This window comes from Sander vitreus, chromosome 14, assembly GCF_031162955.1.
Source record: "Sander vitreus isolate 19-12246 chromosome 14, sanVit1, whole genome shotgun sequence".
NCBI lineage: Eukaryota > Metazoa > Chordata > Actinopteri > Perciformes > Percidae > Sander > Sander vitreus.
In genome coordinates this window covers 29,515,327-29,541,074 of record NC_135868.1, presented here as the reverse complement: position 1 = coordinate 29,541,074, position 25,748 = coordinate 29,515,327, and the positions used below count along the sequence as shown (strand labels likewise).

The 25,748-nt window shown below is 40.7% G+C and overlaps 1 protein-coding gene across 5 annotated transcripts in view; it reads left to right on the top strand.

Moving 5' to 3' along the window:
* The window catches only part of phf14 (PHD finger protein 14), a 120,567-nt gene that overhangs the window by 82,937 nt on the left and 11,882 nt on the right, over nucleotides 1–25,748 (top strand). For 4 of the 5 annotated variants that reach the window (XM_078266923.1, XM_078266921.1, XM_078266922.1 and 1 more), the window contains exon 17: nucleotides 9,839–9,956. In XM_078266923.1, coding sequence (XP_078123049.1) covers nucleotides 9,839–9,956 — 118 coding nt within the window. Of the gene's footprint in view, nucleotides 1–9,838; nucleotides 9,957–25,748 lie in introns of those variants that run through there. The other variant, XM_078266927.1, reaches the window with a different exon arrangement.

Sequence of the window (25,748 nt, the reverse complement as noted above, 5' to 3'; positions counted from 1 at the left end):
TGGCAGGCTATCATCGTGTTATGAGACCGGGGAAGCTCCTTTAAAGGAACAGCTCAGTGATTAATGTGTAGGCTACATGAGAGAGTGTGTGACGGTGTCAGCGCTCAGAGCAGACAGCTGTCGGCTATCAGAGCTGAGAATACATCAGCAGTTTACTTGTTAGGTGGTAGTAAATGTACAGTGTAGGTTTCAGTTTGTCTCTGAATAAATGCTCCAGAAAGAAAGTTCCCGTGTCTTTGCTTCTCAACATCACAACAAAACAAAAAGAGCCACGGCAGTAGGGGAGAGCAGCAGTCAGCTGGAAAGACTCCGACACAGAGAGAGGATACGAGAGGACGGGGAAGCCCGTCTACAAACCAATCAATTATAAGTATCAGGAGACACGTGATGATGGCAGGACGTATCTTTAGTGTGCTTGCATAACTGCAGCGTGAAACCAAAACTTATCGGATCAAATGCAAAAACATGAACCTTGGTCCGGACCTTGGTTCGGACTTTCAGGTATGAAAGCCCCCTAAAACTCCATAGGGAACCTTTCACTTCCTAAATGTGTTACAGACTTTGATGTGCTGCAGCTATGGTGATTTGATTTGCCCAGGTTTTTCAGCCTCCAAAAAACGACATTTGAAAAATTCACCAGCAAACAAAGAAACATGTCATAATCCTGACTTTTGTTTAGTTTCCCGTTTTAGTTTGTAGGGTCACTTCCCATATGTCATGTCTTGTTTGACTTTCTGCCTTATGTGTTTTCCCATGCCTCGCCCTGATGTGTTTTCACCTGTTCATCAGCTATCATGCTACCACCCTCTTGCCTTGTGTATTGAGTCTGTGTGCTCCCTTTTTCTGGCGTCGTTGCACTTTGTGTCAAAACGTTCTGCCTGTTTCTAGTGCTTTGTTCACTAGTGTTCCTGGTTTTCCCTGTTTTTTTGGATTTGCTGCCTGCTTTACATGAACTGTAAGTTTATTTTTATCATTTAATCATTAAAACTCTCCCTGCTACCTCCTTTTCTTTCCTCGTTTGGGGTCCAAACCTGCAACTCCTGAAACCATGGCACAGTTGCTGTTAATACACAGGGTTGGGAAGGATACTTTCAAAACGTATTCCGTTACAGAGTACAGAATACATGCCCAAAAATGAAATTTGTAACGTATTCCGTTACATTACTCAATCTGAGTAACGTATTCTGAATACTTGGATTACTTCCACATTGAATTGCATTTTATAAGTAGGAATGCGGCCATCACATACAGCTTACTAAAACAGGCCGAACCACATACTACAAAAATCTAACTGCAGTCTAAGCTACCATGAGCTAATTTTAGCTAACGTTAGCTAGCATGTCAAACAGGGCCAGTCAGTCTTTCAACGGCTCTGGGGCTAGTAAATCAGCATGTAGGAGAATGTAAAGTCACACGTCAATTAAGCAGTTAGCTACCTGATACAACTATAACATAGCAAGGTGAGCACTAAAACTACAGCAGACAACTACCCTTGGCTAAAAAAAACTTACTTTAAGATGCTTCTTCAGGTGGAGTAATGTGGACGCTGAAAGGAGGTTGGTTGCTGGCAAGCAGAAGTTGCACTGCTGTGCACAGTTATATTTTGTTCTCCGTTCTCTTTCTTTAATGTGAAATGCTGTTTGAATTTCCAAGATAGAAACCATTCCTGCCCTGGCTCTGTTGTGCCGGTTCCGGCTCCATCTCTACCTCTATCAGTGATCACGCAAATAGCTAATTTTTTCGTTTTCATATTGGGGCTTCTGGGAAATGCATGGAGTTGCGAGAGTGAATAAACTTGTGAAACAGAGAAGTATCATCATGTAATCCATTGATTTCAACAATGTAACTGTATTCTAAATACCAACTATTTAAATTGTAACTGTAACGGTATACAGTTACTCATAATTTGTATTCTGAATACGTAACGCCGGTACATGTATTGTACTTGTATTGTGTTAATACACACACTGTGAACAGTTTGTATGTGGACTACTTCTTCCATAGAATGTTGTTCAATGATTATTTATTGTTGCAAAATCTGAAAATGATACAACTATCACCAGTAACAGCCTTTTATTTATGAATCCATTGACATCCTACAGTCATTTTTTGTTTTCACATTATGATTGTGGGGAGATTTAAAACGCTCGAAAACCAATTTCAATAAAAGCATAAAAAGTTTTGCCAGATTTCTCCCTTTTGTTTAGTAGGAGAAAAACACTCCTGAATTCAAATTGGTTGCTGTCAGACAAGACACTTATTTTTTTCATTACTCTTCAGAAAATAGCTGCAACTGTATCCACAGAATGCATTTGAAACCTCTTTTGACGGTTGTGGGTGTTATAAAACATACTGATATGACATTATAAAAGTCATAGAAGATCATTAGGAAATTTGAATGACCAGAAATACGCTGTTGGTTTGCTTACAGACACTTTCCTTATAGATACAAATGTAACACAAAGTGAACAATAGAATGCAAAATGACGGCTTCATGTTCAGACTGGGCGTGTTCTCAGCCCAGGGAGAGCCTGAGGCACAGTTGCCATTTACCATATTGTACATGTCTGTAGAGCCATCAGATCTGATAGCATCAAACCGCCTAATTCCTTTCAGCACACCCGTCCAACACAGAGCCGGCTTCATTGTTGAGGACTAGTAATTGATATCCAAACATCGGCTGCCATAAATCATGCACAGACAACTTCTTGGACAGAGTGTATAATGGGATTTTATGATATTCATCCTGAAACTGCAGCATGAAAAGCCCGAAGATCCTAACAAAATGAAAGAGAATCAGTGTGGAGGAGCAGCGATCGCCCACTGAGTCAATAAATCCTCATTTTATTGACTGAGGCGAGGAGAGTGGATCAGCAGCTTCCTGAATGCCTCAACTTCACACGTCTGTTGGAGGGGGGGGTCAGGACCTACCCCATCTGACGGTTGTCCCCCCCCTAAAAAATATCATTAAAAACATGCTGTGTATTGTAAATAATATGATATATACTTAAAATAATTGTGTATGTAGTAAAACAATACAAATGCAAAATAGGGCAAAAGAAATGTGTTTTAAGTTTGGAAAGATTTAAGGCCCTCCTCCCTTGGCTGTATTATTTGTGTCCCCTGCAAAAATTGCTGCAGGTACACTACCGGTCAAATGTTTGGGGTCACTTAGAAATTTCCATTCCACTCCATTGTAGACAGAATACCAGCTGAGATCAGTTGCATTGTTTTTTTAATCAGGGCAGCAGTTTTCAGATTACATTATGTGCTTACATAATTGCAAAAGGGTTCTCGACTGTTGTAGAAAGAAGTGGCTGATCTTTAATGCAATAGCTACATTGCCCATCATCAGCAACCATTCATCCAATGTTCCAAAGGCCCATTCTGTTTACTAATCTGATATCATTTTAAAAGGCTAACTGAGAAAACCTCGGAGAACCCTTTTGCAATTATGTAAGCACATAATGTAATCTGTAAACTGCTGCCCTGGTTAAAAAAACAATGCAACTGATCTCAGCTGGTATTCTGTCTGGAATGGAAATGTATAAGTGACTCCAAACTTTTGACCAGTAGTGTATTCCCTTCAGAATGCCACAACAAAACCTTTTAAAAACACCAAAGCCACACAAAGGAGTCCAGTCTTGAAAAGAGAGCAATATAACGGCTTCAGTTCCCTGTTGTAATAGCATACACTTAAACGGATATAGATTTGTTTAGGTGTCTAAAACCTGTTTAGCTGCTGCCCCCTGTCCACTCCCCCTGGTACTCCTGTCTGCTTCTCCAAACTGGGGGCGTGCCGACCGCCATCTTCTGTAGCTAACACACTGACTATGGAGAAGTAGCTCATACAACCCCACTTCAAAAGATCTGATCTATTTAGCGAGTTTAGCGTGTTAGCATGCCAACATTTGCTCATTAATTCAATTCAATTCAATTTTATTTATAGTATCAAATCATAACAAGAGTTATCTTAGGACACTTTATAGATAGAGTAGGTCTAGACCACACTCTATAATTTACAAAGACCCAACCATTCTAGTAAATCCCCCAAGAGCAAGCATTTAGTGTGACAGTGGCGAGGAAAAACTCCCTTTTAGGAAGAAACCTCGGACAAACCCAGGCTCTTGGTAGGCGGTGTCTGACGGTGCCGGTTGGGGGTGTGATGAACAGTGGCAATAATAGTCACAATGAAGATAGTGGAACAGGGACTACAAATAGTAGTTGTAGCAATTCATGGCACAGCAGAGCATAGCAGGACGTAGCAGGACACTGCAGGGCACCGCAGAGCGTAGCAGGCAGTGCAGCAGGACCACGGTGACAGCTGCAACCATGATTTTGGTGCCACCCTAATCCAAGGAAACATGCTGGGCGAAAAAAAAAAAACATAAGGACTCCGGGGAATAAGCTCCCCAGATCTAGGTTAGTAACAAGCATTTCTGGGACATGGATGCACACAAATGGAAAGAGAGAGGCGAGAGAAGCTCAGTGTGTCAAAGGAAGTCCCCCGGCAGTCTAAAACTATAACAGCATAACTAAGAGCTGCAGAGAAGCAGAGATAGGGAGGCGGCGTGCTGTGACTGTGGCTACACACCCTCCCCATTAACACCAAACACAAAGTACAGCTGAGGCTGATGGGATTTAATCATGAACTAAAGTATTGAAATGTTTACCAGATGATGCCAACAGTTAAAAAGTCAGAGAATTGCCATCTGTACAAAGGTTTGGGCCAACTAAATTCTTGCTCTTGGGGGAATTACTGAAATGTTGGGTCTTTGTAAATTATAGAGTGTGGTCTAGACCTACTCTATCTGTAAAGTGTCCTGAGATAACTCTTGTTATGATTTGATACTATAAATACAATTTAATTGAATATTTACAGTATAAGTGAAAGCTTTGACCTGCTGGTGGCACTAGAGGAAAGGTCAGGGCATCACCAAATCTACTGGGCACCATAGCTGTGTGTACAAGAGTTCATGGCACTTCATCCAATAGTTCAGACTGATCTCACTAAGTGGTGTATGTATGACACGCCAATCCGTATGCCATTTTTGCGTGTTATGAAGACGCATAATAATTTAGCGTGTTTATCAACGCAGTTTGGCCTCCATTGACCTACATTACATGTGAATTTTTGCCGTAGCGAGTAGTATGAAAGAAGGGAGGTTGGTTAGGGTGGCGGATGGGTAAAACACAGGACTTTCACTCAGAAGAGACGGGATCGTGTCCCGCGTGTGGCGTTTAACAACCTTTTTTTTTTTTTAATAAAGCCCAATGTTCTTTTCCTAAACCCAACCGTTTATTGTTTTCCTATGCGTGTGACATTGGTCACTGTTGTGTTTTTGTAATTTTTTAGTGTTACTAAAGCCTTTCCCAATGTTCTTTCCCTAAACCCAACTTTTTTTTTTTATTATTTTACACCCGTGTGATGTTGTTCTCGCGATAGCACGGCACGTTCTCACGATAATATGGCACGTGGCAACGCCACGTGGTATTTATGTTTACGTCCGCTGTATACAGCGTAGACAGACACGTGGATAGCTCAAAATGCGTAAAGATAACTAGATTTATTTTAAATTAGGAAAGTAGCGTGTATGTTTATGCAAAGTCATGATGCCATGTTGAATAGTTGCTGATATATTTCAGTCTGGGCTAAAGAACTGAAATATACCTCATATTTTACCTCACATAGCTGCTCATTTCTGCCTCTTGTCACTGCCTTTTTCAGCAGGAAACAGGCCTATTTTGCCCGCCACTTATAATCACTACACCATGAGCACCTACATTCATTAGAAAGTGGCTGTACTGAGTAATACATAACAAGTTGGATATAAATCTATCCTGCAGGAACTCAAACTCCACTACCCGTACAGACTGATTTATTTTACTGTCACTAACCTCCAGTAGGCCTAGTCATTTCCTGTGCAGTTTAAAGGCTGCAGTTAAACATTTTAACGATAACATTCTCTGTCCCAGTTTTCACATGTCCCTGTTCACACTCCGGTCACAATATATTTATGTTGATGAATATATGCATATATACTTATATGAGGGAAGTCAGTACTGCACGTCAATACCAAGGCAAATTCCATATAAGTGTACTTATTGTGGCAAAAAAACCTTTTCTGATTCTGCATTGACACACAATAAACTACATACAATGCATTGGTGTATCTGTGACTGAAGCACAAAGAGAGCAGACTTTTCTTTAAATCGTGTATGAGGCTGAATGCCCTTCAACAAGCTCCCCCTGCCTGGTAAACACACACACACACACACACACACACACACACACACACACACACTACAATTAGAGCCAATTATGTCCTAATCAATGAAGGAGATTCACATTCGCCAATGAAAATCTGATAACAGCTTAACAGCCAGGGAGGTCAACCTGAACCTGCTCTATTCATCTCCATTACGGGGGGGAAAAGGACAGCAGGAGGGTTTCAGAATACAGGGAGAAAAACACAAGACAATAATGGCAGGTGTATCTGCAGGGATCAGAGATAGTTTTTAAAACCTGAGTAATCTTCAATTTCTAATCTGTGAAACTACAAATGGGCAGTGTAGCAAGAACACATGTATGGATGAAATATCAATCTAAAGTCCCATTTGGAAAGGATTAGTCTATATCCACGACCTTCCACTTCAGTGATTGCTCCGTTGCCGCCGGAAATTCTGCCTTATGTCCTTTTTTTCAGCCAGATGTCCGTCCCCTTCCTCTTTCTTTGTGTTGGCGTTCTAACCTCCGGTGGATTTGTGAGGACTATGGTTAACTGCTCCTCAGATCTCTGCAGGGTAAATCCAGACAGCTAGCTAGACTATCTGTCCAATCGGAGTTTTCTGTTGCACGACTAAAACTACTTTTGAACGTACACATGTTCCACCAAAACAAGTTCCTTCTTGAGACTATTTAGCAGAGGCACTGGGGCTTCATGTGGCGCTTAGTGCAGCCCAAGACGATTGTGATCGGTTTAAAGAAATGCCAATAAACCAGAGCACGTTTTTCTCCCATCCAGGAATGCTGTGAGGACTAGACAGACCCTCCTCCGCAACGACTAGGAAAGGACTAACACCACAGAGGGAGTTGGGGAAGGAAATATTCACTGTGGTCCTCTGTAATTGTAACTGTTAGAATATTTACATTATCAACAATAGACAGAAACCACTGAAGATCTATTAAAGTTTGTGTACTTGCAAGTAGAGTCAGTTTACAGTACTCACAGCATAAGTACAGAAAGTGACTAACGTAAGCCTCAAACAGCTTATTTATGTGTGAAATACAATCATAATACAGAGTAGATGTCGTCAGTTGTTATCTTGTCGGAGTCGATGACGTCTCCTCTATCTGGTCAGGGAGTGCATGTTCTTTCCTCAGCATCACACCGTGCTCAGACAAGGACACGCAATGGCTCCATGTTATCTTGTTTAGAGTACTCAGTATAATATTATTCTATGCAAACAGTTTAAAAATAACAAGAGAAAAAGTATGTAAATAAAATAAATTCTAACAGTAACGCACAGAAGGTGTTTTAGCCATCTGGAAATTACAGGATGTGGTCTATAATATGTAATACAACAAGACAAAACCAAAAGAGAATAGCAGTACCTACGTGCAGCTGACATTACAACAGCACATTTGATGAGCTTTCATGGGGTCTTGCTCTACTCATGGCTTTTATTAGGCTTACATGTTGGTGTTCACTTGTTTCCTTCTATCACATTACCTAAAAACCTTTTTGGCTTCCTCCATTTTCACACAAAATCAAATTTCACACTAGGGCTGCACAATATGAGGGAAATATGCGATATGCGATAACATTGTCGAATACCGCGATGACGATATAACTTGTGATAAATGAACAGATATTAAAGTGTTCTCAGTTCTGCTGCTTTCAGTCTTCTGCTAAAATATAACACATGGCTTGTTGAACTTATATATTTTCTTTCAAACAATCTCTGAGTGTCCTTTGCGTTATGTCGCAGCCTTTCGCGATGACTTTATTGCGATGACAATAAAATAACCACGTTTTGCAGCCCTATTTCATGCTATGCTGATAAAGAAAAGGAGGAGGACAAACAGCTCTTCCCTCAGAAAAAAAAATACAAAGCACAGGTAATGTTAAAATTAGATATATAAGATATATAAATCCAGTCCAAAAGGGGCTTAGGAGTGGACATGCAGCACAAAAAAAGAATCCTGCCATGACACGGTGGAAAAAAGCACTTCTCACATAAATAACATAAATTTACTTTATTAATCCATAGGTGTATAATTTCATCAACTATTGGATGGATTGCCATGAAATTTGGTTCAGACATTCACATTCCTCTCAGGATGAATTGTAATTACTTTGATGATCTTCTGACTCCTCATCTAGCGCCATCCTCAGGTCAATATTGGGTGGAGTGACTGTAGGAATGTAGTACCATCATATGTGCTCACTGAATTATGAGCAGATGAGCGATAGCTCCAGGCAACAACTCCCGCTAAAACGATGATTTAAACGAGATACAATGTGTTAATCAGGGAGCTTTGGAGGTGTTGGTGGGGGGTTTTGAAATTTGCATAGAGCCAAGCTAGCTGTTTCCAGTCTTTATGCTAAGCTAGGCCAGCCACGTCCTGTACTTAACACACAGACATGAGACCATAGTTCTTCTCGTCTTATTTTGCAATGAAAGCATTTAAGCATGGTTCAAAAAACTATTCCTTTAATAAATGCATTTTGTATCAAAAATCTTTTATAGAAATGAGAAATTACTTCAGACAGTGTGAGACAGCAGAGGCTGCTGATTATTTCTGCTGTGAATGATGACCTAACGTTTAGTTCACTGTGCTGATCCACATGTACGATTGGCTGCTTGCAGTGTTGCTCTAGCCTGTGATTGGTCAGTCAGTTCCACACTCATATTCATATTATGTGAGTAACAGCAAATATTTTTACCCATTAAAAAGATGAATGGCATATGGACTTATCTGTCAGTGTTTTTAACATTTAGTGAACGAGGGATATTCTAAATCAGGGGTCGGCAACCTTTTTAATATGAAGTGCCATTTTAAAACGATGGCTCAGTTCCATCAAGTGTCCCAGTGAGCTATTTCAGTGAGTCAGCATGAACAACACCAGGGCCTCTCCTAAGGGGAATGCAGCCATCATTAATGGTTAGAATACACCTGTGCTTTTCCTACTATGACATGTCAACATGTCTGCCGTGAAAAAGGTCTATCAGTGTGCCATATCTGCATTAAGCCTGCCGTCATCTACGGAGCCCGCTCAGGCAGTGTTATTTTTCCCTTTGCGCCGCATTCTGCGAGTACTAGCCAATCAGAGGCAGAGTAGGGCGGGATGGCTGAAAAGTAAAAAAATAAAACAGCTGTGCTTCTTTTGATTTTATTTTCCAAAAACCTCTCTTGCTAGTGTGCCTTTGGTTGAGCTACCTGTGCCTACGGTTGCTGACCCCTGTTCTGATTCAACGCGTTGGCCATGGTCATCTTTCACGTTTTTACGCGTGTCCTCCGTGTTGTCTGACCCTTGTTACTTCACCTGAGGACACAGAGTCAGTGCAGCTTTAGAAGACATTATCTGACACTAACAGGGCCTGTATTTATATGGCCGCTGATATGAACCATTGGACAGTCAACGGCTGCATAAGGTCAAGGGAGTGGAGTGATTAGAGGGGCTTTGGAATGCATTAACAAAGTCTCATGACTGACAACTAGCTGCCCTGTCATCATCCATCATAGCCCCTGAGCTGGCCTCATCATTGTAGGAAGACAGGGGGCCTTTATTTATGTGAGGTGTAACACGTGCCCTTCCTGTCTGTGCCTCAGGTGTGACGAGTGCCGGCTCTGCTATCACTTCGGGTGTCTGGACCCCCCGCTGAAGAAATCCCCCAAGCAGACGGGATACGGCTGGATCTGCCAGGAGTGTGATACATCCTCCTCCAAGGTGAGTGTGTACTACGTGTGCATGTCTCAGAAAGCAATGGGGGGTGTGTGTGTGTGTGTGGGGGGTTTCAGTTGGGGTAGGGCTTACATGCTTTGACATTTCACATCATGAGAGTATTTTGCTAAGATATGTGTGTACTGGTTTTTGTTTTTACTTGTGTATGTGGTAATTGTGTTATTATTATTATTTATTACCAAAAAACATTTAAATAGCGTTTTACATTCTGCAGTGATAGCGCCCCCTTTGCTGGCGGGGTCTTTTTGGTACCAAATGTTGGCACTGTCATTTGATTGGTGCAATATTTGTGTGGATGGGTGAACAGTTTGTTATTCCAAGATGGTCATCCACATTCTCAGCCTTGTTGTAATATAAATTACCTAAATTAGCTACTTTGCTATAGGTACAGATACAAAGAGTGCATAGCTCCTTTTATATTAGCTAAATTTAGCTATATTAGCCATTTTGCAACAGGAATGTACATAGTGCTGAGGTCATCATAGGAGCTAACTGAGTTTTGACGGCCTGGTCTTTTTTCCGTCATTGAAACTGGACTCATGAAAGAGAGATAGCTAATGCCAGTTAGCGTCTGTCCTTGTTGTAATGCAGGGCTAACAGTGCTCAGCTGAGGAGCCTGACAACAACTCAGCAGGTGTTGAAATAGTATGCACAAAAAGAAATGTCAGTGGGAATCAGTGCTAATATTAGCAAGCAAAGCTAACTAGCTTCCACTGCCTAAGTGGAAGCTGCACATTTAACAGCACAATGGGTTCTAATGGTCACTAACATTAAATACAGTGCGATAGTCAAACAGTACCGATTGAGGGGGATACAATTTAAAGGAAGGATACTTTAATTTTCCATTCAAACAAAGAACACCCCATAATGTCACTGTGGGAACCAGAATGTATGTTTAAACATCTCTGAAAACATTATGTAATAAATGTAGTTTTACAGCGCAGCACTTGTTAAAGATACCCTCCTGTTGATCACCTTTGGTGCCTCCCAGAAAAAGTCCACAGGGTGCCTTTAAGTTCTGATCATGAAAATTGGTCATTGTAAGAATACATAGATGCTGTGTTTGATCACGACCGTTAAATTCCATCTGACTCCTGCTTCCACCGTTTTCATTTCTGAGAAGCCCAAAGCTACCACTGGACATTTGCCTGGTAACTGCATAGGTCTTTTCACTTACTGTGATTATGTGAAAATTGATCATCAAGAAGTGAAATAAAGTACAATAGCAGTCCATTTCAAATAGATCCTTAAAAGCAGGATTTAATTTTTCGTTTAAAAAAATGGAAACTAGTAGTCTGTCTTGCTCGGCCACATCTATGTGGAAAATGGGCACTGATTGATGCTGGCGAGGGGAAGTGAATTATAAAAGCTGCATCAAAGCTGAAAGCTGAGCTCTTTAAATGTCAAGTCTTTTAGTATGTTTTTACATGAATGTACAGTCTTTGTGCCAAATATGTTTTTAATTGAATGATATTCAGTATCCACACAAAAATACATTTGGTGATATATTAAGTAACATATTCAACTGATGAATTTGCCCTAACTTTAGCTAAGCTGGTGGCCTGATCTGTGCTAATATGAGCATCAGTCCAGGCAGCATGTTCCAGTATCAGATGAGAACATCTGTCCTCTTGTATCCATAAAGTGATTGAGGGTTAGTTCCAGTCCACTGGGATTCCACTCTAACTTCCGATGAACCTCAGCACAGTTCTGTTGAGAAGAAACAAGCCCTGCAGCTTCAGGGATCTTATATGCTGAACTATGATGAACTTATATGCTTTTCTCAGTTTCTGTTGATGATTGGAATTCAGTAGATTTTTGTCATAACAGAATTCACTTCATTCAGTTGATAAATATATGTACAGTCACTTTCTAATACTATCATCTGATTTTGGGTCCAGTTAATAGTGTTCCTAGCATTTCTTTTTTTCCCAACAGATCAAGTTATTCTGTCCTCAAGACAAACAGAATAAGTGGTTAATCCTTGAATGCACCAATATGATGAAAATCGGGAACTTTCCCTCTTAGTAGCGCCATAGCAACGATAAACAGCACTGGCTCTAGTCAGATGTGTGGCAGACCAAACTGCTGGACCACTGGAACTACTGGTCACTGTTATGTCGCACTACATCCCAATTTGCTTCTAAGATAGAACATACCTAAGTCTCGTGACCCCCAAAAGGTGTCTTGACAGGGAAACTTGCTTGAACAGTCCAATTCTGTTGTTTTTCTAGTGTGGACAGTATCAATTCATGTCCATGAAACCTGTTCTACACTGTATTTTCCCCTTTAATCATTGATTCACAAGTAGACTTTATTCACATATTACACTTTTATGCTGTAGACCTTTAGCAGTAAAGACAAATAGTAAGTATTCACCAGTCTGGCTTTCTGGTCTGTGGCTTTCTCCCACTCAACTCTCTGTTTCACTTCCCTCGTTCTGCCACCTTTTAGACTTTTGTTTCTCATTCCCTCTGGAGTATCTTGTCCCTATGAAGTTGCTCCCACCATCTTCCCCCTCCCTCCTACTTGTTAACATCAAATGGGAGAACCTCTTGGCTTCGGCTCTCTCTGCCCCCAGAGCAGTTCGACATTTCACTGGTGACAGGAGAATAACGTTTGCTGTGTTGACGTGACAAATTAGTGTGAACGTTTTTCTCCCCATTCCTTTAGTAAGCAAAGATCACTCGTGTTCAATAACTGTAAGCCTGTTCAAAGCATTGGTTGTATACCAATCTGTGTATATATATATAAACCAATTTGTTTATGTTTGATTTTGGAAAGTAGCTCATATATGTAAGGGGTGAATGGTTTCCGATTCTGAAGTTTTTTTTAATATTCGATTTTAAGTTGTCCGGCACATTGCAGAGGCATGTTTTAGCAACAAATGGATAAAAGAAGCCATCACATGCACGCCATTTCTAATGTTGCAGGGTCTACATTTTGAGAGGCAGTTAAGAATATGACATTTTTGAGAAAGCATGGTGCACAGACCTTTTAAGACGCAAGGTGCTCAGAGTGTCTCAGTAATAGCAAGTGTGGGGAGATAATTGACTCCACTAAGGGCATCTAAAAAGCACTCTGAGATGAGAGCTGTATTTAAGGAAAGTTTTATTATCTGCTTTTAAATGCCAAGTCATGCACCGTTTTTGCCTGTGGAGGGAGAATGTTTCTTAAATGCCAGCATTAAGTGCAGTATATTACCTGATCGTTGTGACTGAGATTTAGCTGCCGGCAGAGATAGCGGACGGTCAACCCCTCTGCCTGCTACAAAGAATGGTGCAGGAAGTGATTTGTCTGAGCTCCCCGCATCCACTGCTCTTATCTGAGAGGAAGATGTATGACATCTGAAGGAAGAGGTACGCAGTAAGCGGCTCGGAGTATCTTACAGTATGTGATGCTGACCACAGTTTTGGTTAAATGTCTTGTTTGAAATTCAGCATGTTTGTGTATTGCACTGGAAATTCCAGAGGATTGCTAGGATAAAAGTATAACATGAACATCATACTTCTATATTTGTACTGGTACAGTTTTAAACATTAACCCTCTGAGGTCTGAGGGCATTTTTTACATATCTTCTAGAATTCTCCTTTTAATATATAACTGATCCCCATGTGTTTCATATCACATACATATAAAATGTTCAGAACAAACTCAGCTTTCTGTATAGTGACGCCCAAAATTGTTCCAGAGCAATGTATAGAGATAATTTGGCCCTAAGGCAGTTATGTTTCTCAAATCTCTTGTGAAAACATACCTAAATTCAATTGTTTTGGTGCTTGAAATGAGTTTACAAAAGTCTTGGGTTCACAAAAGTAGCGTAATGCATGAATGCAATAGTAAATAAATGTCTAAAATGACATTTTGTAATATCGCTTTTTGAATAAGAGTGTTGTCAAACATCGCTTGACCTCAGAGGGTGAAGGTCTCAGTCAGACCTGTTCCAAGTGGCGTCACACTGAAATGTGCGACAGTAAGACTGCAGTAATGGAGAGAGGCGAGATGCAATGAACGATCCTGTGAAAAGGCGGCCTTTCTCCCTTTTAACAAGCCTCTGCTCCCAAAATGAACAATGTTTTGTATTGGCTTAATCCTTAATTTCTGTGTAATGTTTTAGTTTATTTGCTACTTTATCATTTGACATAGTCCTGTTTAGTTGGTTTATGGGTGCATCATGTTTTTGCTATGGTTCTGCCTGTGGTTTGTGCTGCTCACCAGGAGAGAGTACATACAGGTTTGCCTGATACGGTTCTTGTTAGCAGGGAGAGGCTGGCCACTCCTAAGGTACCCGCTTGCTCTGTAGTTAATTATTACATAATTGTCTTATTACAATTTTCTTTTACATAATTGCCGTTTCTTTGTTTAACCACAATTAATTGCTAACATTAGTCCTAAGGTAACTGTTGAGGGTAACTGTCAATTTTATATTCATTTAAGTCACTGAAAAATTAATACATAAATAAATATTTTTTAAATTTGACTGAAAGACTATATTGTTAATCGCAAATATTTCTGAGGCAATTAATTGTACAGCAAAATTTTGAATTGTTACCGGCCTAAATTCAATCATGGTATATGGCATTTTAGATCAGTTTAGTGTTTGTTTTTGGGTAATCCAGCAAAATAAATACCTGACAAATAAGTGGTATAATAAGTAAGGAGGAAGTAAAGTACTTCATCACATTGATGCAAAAATCATACAAGACTAAAGTTCTACAGCCATGCTAGCGGGGGCTCTGTGAGGCTACGAAGGCACAGCCAAAGTCAACATAACATGCTCACAATGACAATGTTAACAATCTGATGCTAAGAAATTGCATACTAATGTACTGCATACATATTCAATCAGTATGCACTTCATACTGCCTACTAAATTAACAATTCAACTAACAATTACAGTTTTTCTCCATTGGTTTGGCTCATTTCTTGAAACAGAAATTACATTCTCAGAACTCTAAGATCATTTGGCAAAACAGTCTTACAGTTCAGCACAACACTATAGCTCACTTGCAAAAGCTCATATCTCTCCCAAACCTTTCACTCATGCTTGAAAACTAAATTCCTTTCCCATATAAAGAGTCAGTGCCACGAAAATGGCAAAGATCCTTCTCAATTGCTTTGGCTCATTTCTTGAAACAGACCGGATGTTCTCAACACTCTTGGTGCTGTTGCCAAAATAACCTGGATGGTTGAGCACAACACCATGGTTCACCTGCAAAAGCTCATATCTCTCCCAAAACAGTTCACTCATGTGTCAAAACTAAAGTTCTTTCTCATTTAAATAGTCAGTGCCCCCAAAATGCTTCATCCCTTTGGCATTGTGTAAGCACTGCAAGTCAAAATGTTTAGATGTTTTGTCACTATGGCAGAGGACCATTGACATATCCCTCATGTCCAAGAGTAGCCAAGAGTAGCCTCCAAGGTTTGACATCACACATTGCACGCATACTGCCAAGGAAATTGTAACCATTTTTATTCACACACATGAAGTAACTTCCATACATCAGAGTAAAAAGAAAATGCATACAGCATAATATACTGTAATATAAACACACAAACAAAAAACAAGGAGAATTATATGTAGCCTACAGTGCTGTAAATAAAGCTGGAGTTTCACAACTAACAGTTCTTCACTGGTCGCTGTCCTCACCCTCCCTCTCCTGGCCACCGTCCTCACCCTCCTGGCCATCCCCACGCTGCTGTCTGTCTGGCCACAGATTCTCGTCCACATCACAGCGTATATTCTCCCTTGTGATGCAACGAGGGAAGAAACGGCGTGCATGTCGCAACCATCCCCTACACTGATCTCCTGTAATGTCCTCACACGCAGCGTCCATTGCATGGAGCAGGGACCTCTGATCTTGAGCCCGATGCTCATACACTCTCCACCTCCAAGCGGAGAAATACTCCTCAATAGGATTTAGGAAAGGTCTTCCTACCTAAGATGGTAGGAACACCATGACCATCCTTGGATGAGTAGTGAACCAGGCCCTGATGAGCGGGCCACGGCGGAAATTCACATTGTCCCATACAATGACATATTGTGGTAGGTGAGGCCCATCGAGACCTCTCTCATTTTCAGGGATCAAATCAAAATAAAGGCGGTCCAAGAAGATGAGGAGCTTCTGTGTATTGTATGGGCCAAGACTGGGGATGTGAGTGGCCACACCATTCTCAGAAATGGCAGCACACATAGTTATATTGCCCCCTCGCTGGCCTGGGACATCCACCGTGGCCCGGTGGCCACGTCTTCGGCCCTTGGCCAGGTTGAAGCCAGCTTCATCCACAAACACGAGGATGTGAGGGGTCTCGTTTCCTTCCAATGCTATTATTCTCTACAATAGAGTAAAAAAAGAAAACATCAAATCATACAGAAGAGTGGTACACTACAGTTACGGACAATTACATAGGAATGTTCTATGTTCTCCACAAGTTCAATATACTGCTGGCCACTACTCCAGTGGTTCCAAACCTGGGGTACATGTACCCCTATGAAGAGGTACTACAGGGGGTATTTGACAGAAAGGGGAGGGGGAAATCATCAACGACTAGACTTACTGAAATGTTACAGTAAAACCCACAGTATTAGATTAGATTTACATGGGAGGCACTAATTGCAGCTCTTTGGCCCTTTTTCTTATTATATATTCTTTAAAATAAGGATTATAATGATAATTGCATCATACAGTAAACTGCAGTTTTTAGGCAAAATGTTGAAGTCAGATAAATACTTTCATACCTGGATTACCTGGATTCAGAAATCAGGTAAAGTGGGTACTGAAGCCGAAAAAGTTTGGGAACCACTGCTTAATTGTAAAAAGGTTATAATGATGGACAACCAGTAACTGACTTACATGTACATACTGGTACTGCAGCTCTTTCACTCTATCAGAGTTCCTCTCAAATGGTACCCTGTACATTTGCTTCATTGTCATCTGATGCTTCTTCAATATCCGGTCTATTGTGGAGATGCTTACAGAGTTGACATTTTGAAATATGGCATTGTCTTGTAGGATTGCAGCGCGGATCTGTCTCAGTGTGATGGCATTATTTGCCGTCACCATGTTACAGATCTCTTGTCTTGTTTTCCTCTGCAAGGTTGTCGTCCAATACTAGACATAGAATTCAAAGGACAACACTCCATTCGTAATGCATACCTTATGTATTCCTTACAGAATGAGTTACCAATGTAATTGTATTGTTGTTTTACTTACAGTAACTTTACCACAATTCTAATGCATCACTGCACAGTGACTGGAATACTACTGTAAACTGTATCATCATCATATATATTTTATATATATATCATATATACTGTAACTAAACTATTAAAATAAACTATTCCATAGTTTATTTTCTCCAATATTTTTCTTGTCATTTTTAGTATCATAACAACCCATTGAGGTAAGATATTACTGTAGGCCTATCACACACACACACACACACACACACACACACACACACACACACACACACACACACACACTAAATGAATAGGTAAATGAGTAAATAAATATATTTCTGTGTCCTGTCCTATACAACATATAATTCCATCATTGACTGACTACATACCTGTTTTCCCTGCGAAAGGTTTGGATGATGGAGGAGACTGTAGAGCGAGGCACATTAGGCTGCACTCAGCGACTTGCCTCCGCCATTGTGAGGCCATGGTTGATGACATGGTCTATAATTGTGGCCCGAATTTCATCCGGGACAGCATGGTGTCTTCGTGCTCCTCGGCCTCTTCCCCATATTCCACCACCACGCACCCTTACTCCTCCTCCTCTTCTTCTTCCTCTTCCTCTTCCTCAAGCAGGCAGTTGCCCTTGTTCATTTACTTGGCCAGGTGCCTCCATGTTCAGAAATTGTACTGGTCCTGCATGGTCAAGCTCTATATATATACATGTTTGGCAGCATTCACAATCATGGACAGCACCTGTCAGGTAACTAAACCTACTGTTTGATTGGTCATCTGAGATGGGTGAAACTCCTCCTTCGTTAGTCAAGTTCTAGTTTCACCTGACTGTCAATTGCTGTAATCAATTCATGAAATGTTCCAAGAGATTCATATATGGTATTCATGGTATTATGTGTATTTGACAATTGAACAGACTATTGTGCCTGTGATGACTTATACAAGGAAATGACGCTGACATGTTTTGGAGAGAACAACCATTAGACTGAGAATCAACAATCAGTTTAGATCAACAAGATCTATTCACTTGGAAATTGTGCTAAATGTAGGCTACCTGTACTTAATCATTTGTAAAGATGTACTGAGACATTGAGACATGTACTAAGACATTTGCAATTCGATGAAATGAATGAGAAATTCAATTCTGTTGTGAACAATTGCCAAGTGGTTTGGAGGTTTGTCCATGTTGTTTTGAGAATGTCATTTCTGTTTCAAGAAATGAGCCAAACCAATGGAGAAAAACTGTAATACGCCATTACCAGCAGACTTCACACTGAAGTATATTCAAGCACTACGTATTCTCTGCATCACGACTGTATTCATCACGTTACCGGCCCATGTTACCATTGAATGAAAATTGTTTATCACAAATGTGAATCAAACTTACCTCTTCCACTCAATTTAATATTTTCCTGTATTAATTTTAGTTTTATGTTGTGCCACCAGAAGATATTTAGCACGTACATAGTTGTAGATTAGCGGAGGTATTCATTTCCAAAAAGGATTATTATGCCGTCCTTACACCAAACGACTTTTCAAGCGATTTCACTGTCGCAGACTAATTTCCGATGTCGGAAAGAAATCCTGAGAGTCTTGCTAGAGTCGGGGCACTCCCGTCGTCTCAGTCGTTTGTGTAAGGTGGTCACAAAACTCAGTCTGAGTCAGTCTTTTTTCAGTCGGGTTTGATGTTCTCGTAACCTTTAAGTCTTGGTAGTCAAGTTAAATCATGTGAACATTGTCAACAACCAATGGGTGTGCTCCCTCCAGCACCAAACCGGAAGCAGCAAACAGCTAGAGCCAGTGTTAATTATGGTTGCTTTGGCTAAACGCTAAAGTTGCCGATTTTCAACCCTTCTGAAGCGAGTCATCCAAGGAGATTTACCGGTGGGTAAATGCTGACCTCTTGGTACTGTTGCCATTCATCTGCATGTACAGCAGAACGGAAAATCTGCAAACTTTACCTTAAAGGAGAATTCCGGTCGATTTCAACACGTAGCTCTGTTGTTTTGTAAATTTGGAGTGCTGTCAGTAGCGAGAAAAACCAAAATAATCGGTGTTGTGTACACCGTGTTATCCTCCTGCCAGCGTTAACACCCAGGAGGCTGAAACAGGGCATGTTTTAAACGTGCGTTTAGCCTCGTTTAACATGTTCGAGATGTCATTACAACCCGCGGGGTCTTAAAAGCTTTGAAAAAGTCTTAAATTTGATAGTCTCAAATTAAGGCCTTAAAAGCCTTGAATTTGGTAGATTTCATTACAAAGGTCTTATATTTTTTTGCCTTTCCTAGGTTTAAGTTCATACCGTAACAAAATTAACTGTTACTAATGTAGGCTAATTAAAAACTGACTGGAGCCCGTCACTGGACGCACCGGAGGACCGGGACCCAAAGTAAACACGCCTCTCTGACCGGTACCGGGGGGGTTAGCGGTTAAACTGAGCGGAGGATGTGCGGAATGTGTCGGTGTGTGTCGAGCCTGGCTGGCCGCTCGGCGCCTTCAGACAAAACTCAAGCTAACAGGCTAACGGCTTATTAGCTAGCCAAACACAGAGCGGATCTGCAAAGATTGGAGCTGTGAGCGCATTAATCTGCTCGGTGTGCGTCTTATAGCAAACAGAGCGAGCAGCCGCCGGACTCTAACGTCTGTTGATCCGTGCAGGACTTCACTGAGCGGACTGTTCAGAGACGATGTGACCGGCAGGTAACGTTAACGGTTAGCTGCTACTGTAGCAGAGCTGCAAATAAACGCTGAACTGAGCTGTGTGTTTTCAGTGTTAAACACTGCTGCAGGTATTCATGCACGACTGTGATCATGTATTGCAGTAAAAGTAGAAAAGTACCAAAAGTAAAAGTGCTCATTATGCAGTGTAATATGTCTTATTTTATTGGATTATATTATAATCCAATACATTTTATTAAATATGACTGATAATTTAAATGAAATGTTTTATTATTCAAGTAGCCTACTTGTACATAATTATTTTCTAGGATTTAAAATGTATACAGATTTGACATTTTCCCCTCATACTTCTGTCGGAATGGGTATGAATTTCATTTGAAATGGTATTAAAAAGGTCTTAAAAAGCCTTGAATTTAAGTTGGAGCATCCTGGGGGTACTCTGTACAAGTGCCTACCATGTGAAGTGATTCCTTCTGAGTGAACACTGTGAATCTGACTGCAGTAGATGTGAAAGAAATGCATAAAAGTTCTGCTAATTCAGCTCTGTTTAGTTCTGGTGTTGAGATGGCAAGACTTAGGGACCGTCTACAAACTACAACACCGAAAAGAGATACAACAAAAATATTTATTAATTTAATGATTAAATAAGGTAGTGTCTCCAAACTTACCTCAATTATAACTTGTCTCCTGCTAGTTGTACTACAGCAGTTACTTACTTACTTACTTATAATAAGCATATGCCTATTTTTGAAAATATTTTTTCTTGTATCTCCTTTCGATGTAGTTTGTAGACGGTCCTGAAGCGCTTGTTGAAAATGAATATCCAGTTTTTGGCCTTCCAGGCCTTGCCCTGATTAATAACAAAATACCTCTTTTGATGAAGATTTGTCCCTGTGATTTGCTTGAATTGTTGAGATGTTCGTGGAGCAGTAGTAATAACAGACGAGCTGCTGGTTGACAGTGTTGCAGGAAAAGGCAGCAGCCGTTGCAGACATGTTTCTGTTGTGCAAAGGGGCAATAAAAGGCTTTATTAGACAGGCTTGAGTTCATTATAGACACTGGGTTTCTCTCGGCCTGCTCAGCTTAGATAAACCTCGCTCTGACCAAGGCCACATCCCTCCCACTGTCGCCCCAGGCCCTTACTGAATTGATTTCAGTAGTAAAGTGACAGTGTTGCCGTAATATACGGATGGCCTTTAATTCAAGCCTGTTATCGTGCCAAGGGGCGCTTGTTTAAGGCTTTATTTACACCCTTGCAGCGCAGCCCAGCATGCTGGGCTCCACGGTGAATCAGACCAGAAGATTTGGATAAAAGGTTCAAAATGCCAAAAGCTCTTAAAGTTGCTTGGGCAGTGTTTAAAGTACTCAGCTGTGAACTTGTGTGGGATGCACTACTTTAGCTGCACTCAGACTTGTTGTCATCAAAAGGATTGCAACTGGTGAAATTACAGTCCGTGAAAGTTTCATTTTCTCCACTTCCTCCATAGCCATAGGTCAACTCCTACTCAGCAAACAGTATTTGAAGTTTTTTGATGACGTCAGAGAATATAGCTCTGTATATGTAACAGTTATTTGTTTAAGGAAAGTCTTTTGCCTTTTTTCACTACTGGGTGTTTATCGGGCAAATGTACCTCAAGTCTTTGTAATATCTGATGGTTTGCAGCAGCTAATGTTCATTTTGATGTCATTCCCAATTCAGAGGAAAATTACCTTTACACGCTGAGCCATCAATCAGAAGCTTCATCGCTTGACCTGTGAAAGACTGTAATTAAGTTAGCCTAATTGACTTAATGAAGTGTCACACTTGGCTGCCTTTACTATATGGAGTAAATTGAAAGAAAAATAGGCATCATTACTCATCAGATGTTATGGTATTTAGAGTGAGGCAGAGGGAATGTATTTCTACAACTCCTCACCCAGTGGGTGTCTATCTAAGTGGAAAAGTCTAACCTTTAGCCTGTTTTTATTTTCTCAATGAGAATTTTTCATTAGCAGTCTGATTGGTTTAATTAGTATCATTGGTGCATTTCTGGAACGAAGATAAATCCCTGAGTGTGATGTGAATTTGTTGCTCTCTACATTCTCTTATCAGTATTCAAGTTGAATCGAAATGCCTTAATGTCTGCGCGATCAATAAGCCCAACAGTCAAGGCTTTTACTTAAGTGTATGAAGTGCTTAAAGCATGATAACCTCATCAATGATGGTTGTCTTTTAGACATGGCCAAAGTTTAACCACAGTTTAATGTGATTTAAAGGCAAGCTGGGCCAGCTAAACTAGCCTGCAGGGAGCATGGGACATGGTCAAGGGTGGCCAGGCGGGACGCCGAAGACGAAGAGAAAATCAATGGCTAGGAGTCACCTCAATCACTTTAACTAGGCGCTACAGACGCCCATGCCCCTCTCAGGGGCCAATTTGTGGAGTAAACAGGAGTGTGTGATTGCTGTCGGGGTCCCAAGAGGCCCTGGCACTTCATTTCTCTGGACCTGGCTCATTCTAATAACCCTCTAAGCAGAGAGCGTACATGACGCCACTTTTCGGACCCCCTCAGTATTTTATGACCATAAACAGTATAGCAGATTTTTTTTTTCAGCCTCTGTTAAGATAACATTTCCAGCAGTTCTTGGCTTCTGCTGCGTGGGCAGAAAGCATGCTATATCCTCCAATAAATATACAAAATAAACAATAGTTTCACATTTCTTTTTTTTTTTTAACCCACCACAATTGACAATTAGTATTTTTGGCCTTTACCTGTGTAAAAGGCCTACATAAAATGCACCAATGAGCGTAGGACTAGCACTAGTAGACATGAGACCAGAAAGACAATGGCTGCTTTTTAAATGGATTAATTTCAGTGAGGCCAATTTATTTTTCCTTACAAATGATCTTTGGCTGAGGACAGACACTGGCTTGCAGAGAGCACATTAACCAGACAACAGACGTTTCATCTGATAATTGACGTTAATTATCTACAGCTGACATAATCTACCGTTGGCAATGTTTGTCATATTAACCACCACAAGTGACGGTCAGCGGCTAAATCGGCTACTCTCAGAGATGACACCAAAATGTCCAAAGTACAGCTGTACTACACGCCTGTGGCGTCTAATAAAAATACATTCAGGAAAAGCTTGTTTACATGATGTGCTTTTTTTAAATTTGTAATTTAAAATTGTTGACATAACACAAACTGCAATTTCATTTGAGGACCCTGGAACAGCCGAGGGCCCTATGACAGCCAACAACACAATGACGTCTTCCTCAAATGTCATGAAAGCTCATTATGAGAAGTCTCTTGTTGAATGTCACCATGTGAGGCTGAAAGGGGATTTACAAATGAATAACTGTTAAAGAAATAGTTTAATATTTGACATATGCTTATTCGCTTTTTTGTGCAAGTAAGATGAAGAGATGTGCCTTAGCTGGAGTCGGGGCGCGGTTAGCCTAGCTTAAACTGAAGGGAAGCAGATTTAGATTCTCTGCCCAAGCCCAAACTGGACCGGCCGATATTTTCCACCGCTATCCTCGACCCGGGCCGGGCCCTTGATCAGGCATTTGTGTTTTTTTAATTATTACTTTATCAGCCTTATTCGGTGGGGAGCAAGCTCTGCCTCTCCAGCTTCTCCCGTAGCTCTGGGTATATGACCTGCACTGACTGGAGTGTGAGGTAAACTGGGCTACATCGTGTCTCCCCCCCCCTCTGCAGCACTGTTCACAGCCAGTGCGTCAGCATGCAGACCGTGGCGAAGGACAGTATTAATTAGGTGATGGAGACCAGAAAGTCTCCTATATGGTTCCAGGTCTTTGATTATGTTGCTGCCTTGATCTGTTCCCCTCACTATTCAGCTGAGGGAGCAGCTAGGGCTGGGGCGAGCTTTTTTTAACGTTTCTTCATTCGGATTCATTTGCGATCCGTTCCAACTAACAGCACAGTTTACGTGCTTCGTCCTTGTTGCATTACCTGTATTCATTAAGATAATTCTAAACAGATTTCTGTAGTTCAAACAACTCTGAGTTGTAGTTGAGAACATCAGTTATAACGGCCCACGTATAAAAACAATTGTCAGGTTCAAATCGGGCTCGGGTTCATAATTACAGTTAATGTGTCGGGCCGGGCTCAGACGCAACGTGCACGGGCTCGGTTAGGGTCGGGCTTGATTTTTTTGGGCCCGATCTAAGCTCTAGCCTAGAGCACTTCTAAATCTCACTAATTAATACATTATATCTCTTTTGATTAGTCCATACACAAACAGACATGTAAAAATGAACATTTGTGGTTTTAGGTGAAGTTACATGCTTGAACCTTTTTCTTATGGGATGCCAGTGAGGGATCATATTCTTGGACCTGGGAGTTGTGATCAGGGGGAACAGTGTTTACCTCTACACACCCTCCAAAGTTCAAAAACACACCTTCCAACATCAAGCTCACCAATTAAAATCCGGTATCTCATTTTTTTGATCCGTACACTAACCAAAATGCAGACACAACAATGTTTGATTATAAGTTAACAAGATTTCAATCCAATTTAATACAATTTGAAGCATGTCTGGGAAATCGAAATCCATCATTTAGAATTTTTGTTTTTGCACCTTGTGTAAAATGTTTACATTGTGACAGTCAAGTTTTTTTAAACATGGACAAAAAGTTCATTTTTTACTTTAAAAGTAATGTAGATAATAGCTGGCTACATCCGTCCTGCACATAAGAAATTAATGTAATATAATTAGAATCAAAATATGCAATGTTCCAATCATATTTTAGTTGCATTTTGTCGGAAAAAAGAAATCAATTAAAATCAGCCCCAAGCTTGAAGAAAATTAAGATGTTATGTTTTGGCTATGTTGTCCAGCCACTAAACTAATGCAGAAAAGCAAGACTGAAGTATTACTACTGGAAAACTCTTTCATTGTCTACAGTATGCTCGAGTTTTTTTACATGCCAATAAATGAATGTCAGTATCAAATTACAGTTCTCGTGCCACATCTAATAATGTTTCACAAGTATGGACAAGAGCACAGATTGAGAAAGCCCCAATGAAAGGATTTAATGTTTCATAATGATTTTTATAGTCGTCGTGGTAAAACTTTGGTGGTACGCCACATATGGCTCCACACAAGGGAAACACTGTTTTGCCTCTATAATGTTGTGCCAGGCCTTGTCATTTGTGTACTTGTATAGTAAAATGTGTGGGGTAATCAAATAGTCGGTGAAGCCCTGATTGGGCCATGTGAAACACTTAGTTTCAAGTCTCATCCTCAGTTTTTATTTTAAGAGACGTTTTTTTGGCATTTTCTCTTTGACATGTTGTGCGTTCCCAGTCTTGTTCAGAAATAAAGCAGAGATACGCAGCCACTTTTCCCACAGTGCCCGAACACTCAGACCTACTTATGATCCTCTGTTTTATTGCTTAATAATTTAAGTGCTTCAAATTGGAAACAAAGCGAAAGCAGCTCTTCTTTTCCTGACTGTATATCCCCTTCCAGGAGGCATCTGTAGTTATCTGATGAGGTGATGAAAAGAAAAACCTGCTTGTGAATTTTACCTCCAATTAAATTAGGCATCGCCTGGTAACTTCACCTCGGTATCAGTCATGCCTCACTAAAATGGAAAATACGTTTCTTGGAGAGGAGGGGGGGAAAAAGGGACATTATAGAATGCCCTTTGTAATAAATGAAATGGCAATTGCAAATATGCGCAGTCATGAAATTTAATTGTGCTCTCTGGTGACTGGTTTGTGGGTGCTGAGGAGCAGGGGTGCAGGAGAAGCGCTGGGGGCAGAGGTGGTTAAATGTAGCGCGTAACGCACTGCCTGAACAGGCTAATGAAGCCGCTGTTTATGACCCACTGCAATTGTGTCATCTCTTGAATGGCAACAAGACGCCTGTGCACACACAGGGGCACTC